This window comes from Gossypium arboreum, chromosome 10, assembly GCF_025698485.1.
Source record: "Gossypium arboreum isolate Shixiya-1 chromosome 10, ASM2569848v2, whole genome shotgun sequence".
NCBI classification, from domain to species: Eukaryota; Viridiplantae; Streptophyta; class Magnoliopsida; order Malvales; family Malvaceae; genus Gossypium; species Gossypium arboreum.
The window spans coordinates 117,669,982-117,674,832 of record NC_069079.1 but is presented as its reverse complement, the minus strand read 5'-3'; the positions used below and the strand labels follow the sequence as shown (position 1 = coordinate 117,674,832).

General features: G+C 39.5%; 1 protein-coding gene across 1 annotated transcript; it reads right to left on the bottom strand.

Moving 5' to 3' along the window:
* Positions 1–3,168: 3,168 nt before the first annotated feature.
* Positions 3,169–4,548, bottom strand: LOC108487776 (putative disease resistance protein At3g14460). Its single transcript, XM_017792136.2, has one exon. The coding sequence runs from the start codon at positions 4,546–4,548 to the stop codon at positions 3,169–3,171; it is 1,380 nt and encodes a 459-aa protein (XP_017647625.2).
* Positions 4,549–4,851: the final 303 nt, after the last annotated feature.

The following is a 4,851-nucleotide window of genomic DNA, read 5'->3' as shown; positions in this document are numbered from 1 at the left end:
TTCTATTATCTGACCTAATGGTCTTTATCTTGCAGCCTGTTTCTGTTTCCACTGCAACTTTGAACTTTATAAACACTTGAGCAACCTCAGACTTATGCTTCAAAAAATAAACCCAGCAGTATCTGGTATAGTCATCAATAAAGAGAATAAAGTACCTGTTACCACTTAGTGATTCTGTCCTCATGGGGCCACAAACATCACTGTGCACCAGTTCCAACTTGCTTGAAGCTTTCCAGGTTGTGTTTGTAGGAAATGGAAGCCTGGCTTGCTTTCCCATCTGACAGACTTCACAAACATCTTCACTCTGAACTGTCTTGGTGAAGTTTTCAACCATTTCCTTACTGACCATTTGAGCCATAGATTTGAAGTTGGCATGACCAAGTCTTTGATGCCAAAGCTTGGTGTCTTCAGTTGAAGCAACAAGAGCGGAGTGTGAGTCACCTGACCAGTTGACGTCAAAACATTTGTCACTCATGGTGACTGTCATGAGGCTTGATCCATTTGGATCGGTGATTTGGCACTCCTGGCCCTTGAACACAACTGAGTACCCCTTTCCTAGCAGTTGAGAAATGCTAAGTAGGTTCCTGTTAATCTCAGGTACCAACAGCACATTTTTGATGATTTTGTCACCTGTGGCAGTGCATATTTGCACATCTCCCTTGCCTTCAGCATTGATGAACTGACCATTTCCAATTTTCACCTTGGTTTTGCAACTTTTGTCCAAGGTTTTGAAAATTGATGCATCTGGTGACATATGGTTGGTGCAGCCACTGTCCAGCAACCAGCTTTTTGTACCTCTCTTTTGGCCAGCTGAGCATGAAACAGCAAAGACTTGTTCTTCATGGTCACTATTTTCTTCAGCCACCCGAGCTTCTTCATTCTTGTGTTGAGGTTGGTTTTGGCCAGGTCTGCCTTTTTCTTTGTAGACTCTTTCAACATGGCCCTTCTTCTTGCAGTGTTGACACACAGCATCTGGCCTGAACCAGCATCTGGCCTCTGGATGACCAGGTCTTTTGCAGTGTCTGCATGGTCTGTCCCATTTTTTTGAGGCATCAGCTTTGGATTTATCCCTCCAGTTTTTCTTGCCTTTGTAGGCAGCATTACTCGAGCTAGGCTTGCTCTTGGCCTGAAATGCACCCTCCTGGTGCTCATCGAACCTGCTGGCTCTTCTCTGCTCCTGAGCATAAAGAGCATTGATAAGCTTAGTCAGGGAGATCCTTGTCAAGTCTCTCGAGTCCTCTAAGGAGGATATCTTTGCCTCATATCTCTCTGGTAAAGTAGAGAGAACCTTCTCAACTATCCTTACTTCATCAAACTACTCACCAATGAGCCTTATACTGTTTACAACAGCCATTATCCTGTCAGAATATTGTTTGACAGTTTTCTCTTCTTTCATTTTCAGATTCTCGAAATCCCTTCTTAGATTTAGAAGCTGCTGCTGCCTGGTCCTCTCAGTTCCCTGGAACTCCTCCTTAAGCTTGTCCCAAGCCGCTTGGGTCTCACAGTCATGATCCCGATGAAGATCACATCGAAACACAGATTCGAATACGAGACATGGCCTTATGCCTTTGGTCCTCTCATCGCATGTTGTCCGATTTGAGCCTTTGTTGGGTTGGCTCTCGGTGGAGCTGGCTCGATGTACGTGTTAACAACTTCCCACAAATCAAAGGCTTGCGGTAAGTCCTCATCTTAACTCGCCATATGTGGAACCCTTCACCATTAAAGACCGGTGGTGCAAGCAGGAGAAAAGCTGATGAAGCCATTTAATTTTCAATAACAGGTCCTCTAAGATGAAAGCTCTGATACCAATTGTTGGAGTTTTAATGTACTTTAACCGGGTAAAGTAAGAGTTGCAAACAGAGCACCAACAGCAACGTAATAAACCCGGGTAAAGAATGAAGGAAAAAATACTTGAAGTTCAGGCTTTAAGAGCAGAAATTGGAAGGAAAACAAGAACAGAACTAAAGCAAAGAAAGAAGGAGCATGAAGAATAGTTAAGAGTATTGAAGAAAAAATAATTGTATTTTTTCATACATTCATCATCGGCAGATTGCCATTACATATATCAAAATAAAAAGAAACTTACAAGTCAAATTTCTACCTAAACATACACCTACTTCCACTAAGCTTTCCAAATAACAAAAACTTAACTTGTACATTAACACAAAGCTGGTTAACAGCTCCATCAACATCAAATTACATCAATCAAAAAACTCATAGCAAACTAGACTTCAAAATGAACAAAATATTAGTTCAAATCTAACAGCAACACAAAACCAAGGTTGCTGCATGCTTGTCATGAGCCTGTATGGCCAGCTTCCAGCTGCACTTGCTTCATACCAGCTGCATGAAGATCAGCTTCAACATAAACTAACATCAATGATCTTTAGTTCTTCATCAGTTTTGCATCATTTGGTTGGAAAGGTTGTTTCGTCACATTTGACGGAGGAACAACTGCAAGAACAAAATATATGAAGCCGTGTTAAAAAAGTTGCATCATAATCTCTCAACTTTCACATGTCCAAATAGCAATATATTAGGATATTCATGCATAGGTCGAGATCGGAGGAGCAATGCAATTCCTTCATCGATGCCAAGTAAACATTTTAGTCCTTTAACATTAGGATATAAGCAAGACAAGGCATTGCTTACCGGACAATAACATCAATAATAACGAGCTAGAGAAAAGCAAAATCCATAAATAGATTCAATATGCGGTATTTCAAATAGCAGGAATTAATGGTTAGAACCTTGGAATGAATAATAAATAATAGGGTAAAACAAAATTTTGTTGTTTTTTGGTGCTTCACTTGACTTAGCTATCTGAAACCATTACAAAAATTAATTATTCTATTTTTCAATGAATCTTAAAATAACTCCTATTTTAAAATAATAATATTCTGACCCAACCAAGGGACCATATATTTTGTTTTTCTAGTTATAGAATAGGACTATAATTGTAAAAGAAAATAATCAATAAAATAAATTTTGTATTGGATATCATGAACCCAAAGTGACATACCTGAAAATTTGCTTCATCAATTATTGTTCTCTGAAGAACTTGTGTCTGAGCCCCAATAGCAACATAAGGTATGTGGGTAATTTTGGACCACTCAGGTCATTTATCCCTTTTGCATCGTTCTTCTATTATTGGACACCCCACGATATTTAGCTCCAAAAGCGAAGAAAGCATGTTGTTTCCCGGAAGAGTCTTGAGGTTTGGGTAATTTGCGATAGCCAACCACTGGAGAGAAGTGAGGTTGCGAAAGCCTTTGGAGGATAGGCTCTCCACTCCAGTTTTGGGAAATCCGAGATGCAGAGATGGGTGAGAGAGGAGGGCAGTGTGACTCCTATCTCATCTTGAGGAAATGACACAGCATCTGGACACTCATTTGATATGGAGAGAGATTTAAGACAAGTGAGTGTATGCAAATCCCTCTCAAGTATTGCCTTCCGGATATTGGGTCCACCAATTCTAAGCGAAGTGAGATGGGTAGAATCCCTCTTCCGAATGGATGTCACATTTGGACAATCCCTTATTTCTAATTTCTTTAGAGCGTTGAGACTGTGCATATTCCCAGGCAAAGCTTGGAGACGTCTACAAGAGTAAAGGAGGAGCACTTCAAGGTTTGTGGTGGGCAAACCACTCTCTCCTAAGGAAATCAAATTTGAACAATTATTTATCCATATGCGCTTGCAATGCTTGAGCTTGTTCAATCCTTGAGGTAAACCCTTAAGCATATCACATCCATAGATTTCAATAGATTCAAGAGAAGAGTTATCTTGAATTTCTTGGGATATGGACTCTAGCTGTGGACACTCGTATATTTCAAGTGTTTTTAGTGTGGAGGGCAACTCACTTCTATTTATTCTCTTTAGAGATTCATAGCAAAAAATATCCAACTTCTGAAGAACACATGCATTGTTGGAGTCAGCATCCTCTCCTTCATCCAACAATAAACATTGCAAATTTTTACAATAACTAATGCTTAGCACTTTCAGTTTCGAAGGCAAATTGCTCCTTGCAAGAGAAATCAATTTTGGGCAATCGATAAGCTCTAATTCCATAAGTAATGTGAGGGAGTACAAGGTTGTCGATAGTTTTTCTAGCCTTTCACAATTCAGTATTCTCATGCTTACAATGCTAGAAGGAATCTTCAATTGCATCAATTCTTCTCTTTCCTCTTCTGTTCCTATGGATACAAGTTGCGGACAATTGGAAATTCTCAAATATCGGGAGGACATGGACTGAGTTAGCAATCCCCAATTCTTCTCTCGAGAAGACCACAACTCCTCACAATCATCAATCTCAAAAAATTCCACTTTCATTGATCTTAACCTCAAGCATTCTGCTGCACAACTAAACTTGGAAATCCCTCGAAACGAGATTCTTTTTATGGAGCTATAATCTGCAAAACCTTTATAAATTAAATCGTGGCAACCCCAAATTTCTAATTCTGAAAGCAATGGAAAGTTTTGAACAGAAATTATCAACTTCTTGCAGCTACAAATAACAAGTTTCTTCAGAGAAGGAAGGTCTTCCGGCATACTCCCTAACAATAAGGGACAATTTTGAATCAATAGTTCACGAAGTTTAGGGAATTTCCTAGCTTCCTCATCAACTTCAGACAAGTTCTATTTCTCCCAATTAAGCATGTCCACAAACTTTAAAATCTTCAATGAAGAAAATGTATTGGTCGTATCTCCAAAGAACTCAACTCCCACAGTCCTTACACTGCGCAATCCTTGAATACGTACCTTTTTCAACAATGGCAATTTCCCAATTGATGGCAATGACAATAAATTTATACAACCGTCAAGGCATAAAGATTGTAAACAATTGAAGGATGA

Coding starts and splice junctions, on each gene's coding strand:
- LOC108487776 (XM_017792136.2), bottom strand. CDS start 4,548: ATGCCGGAAGACCTTCCTTCTCTGAAGAAACTTGTTATTTGTAGCTGC.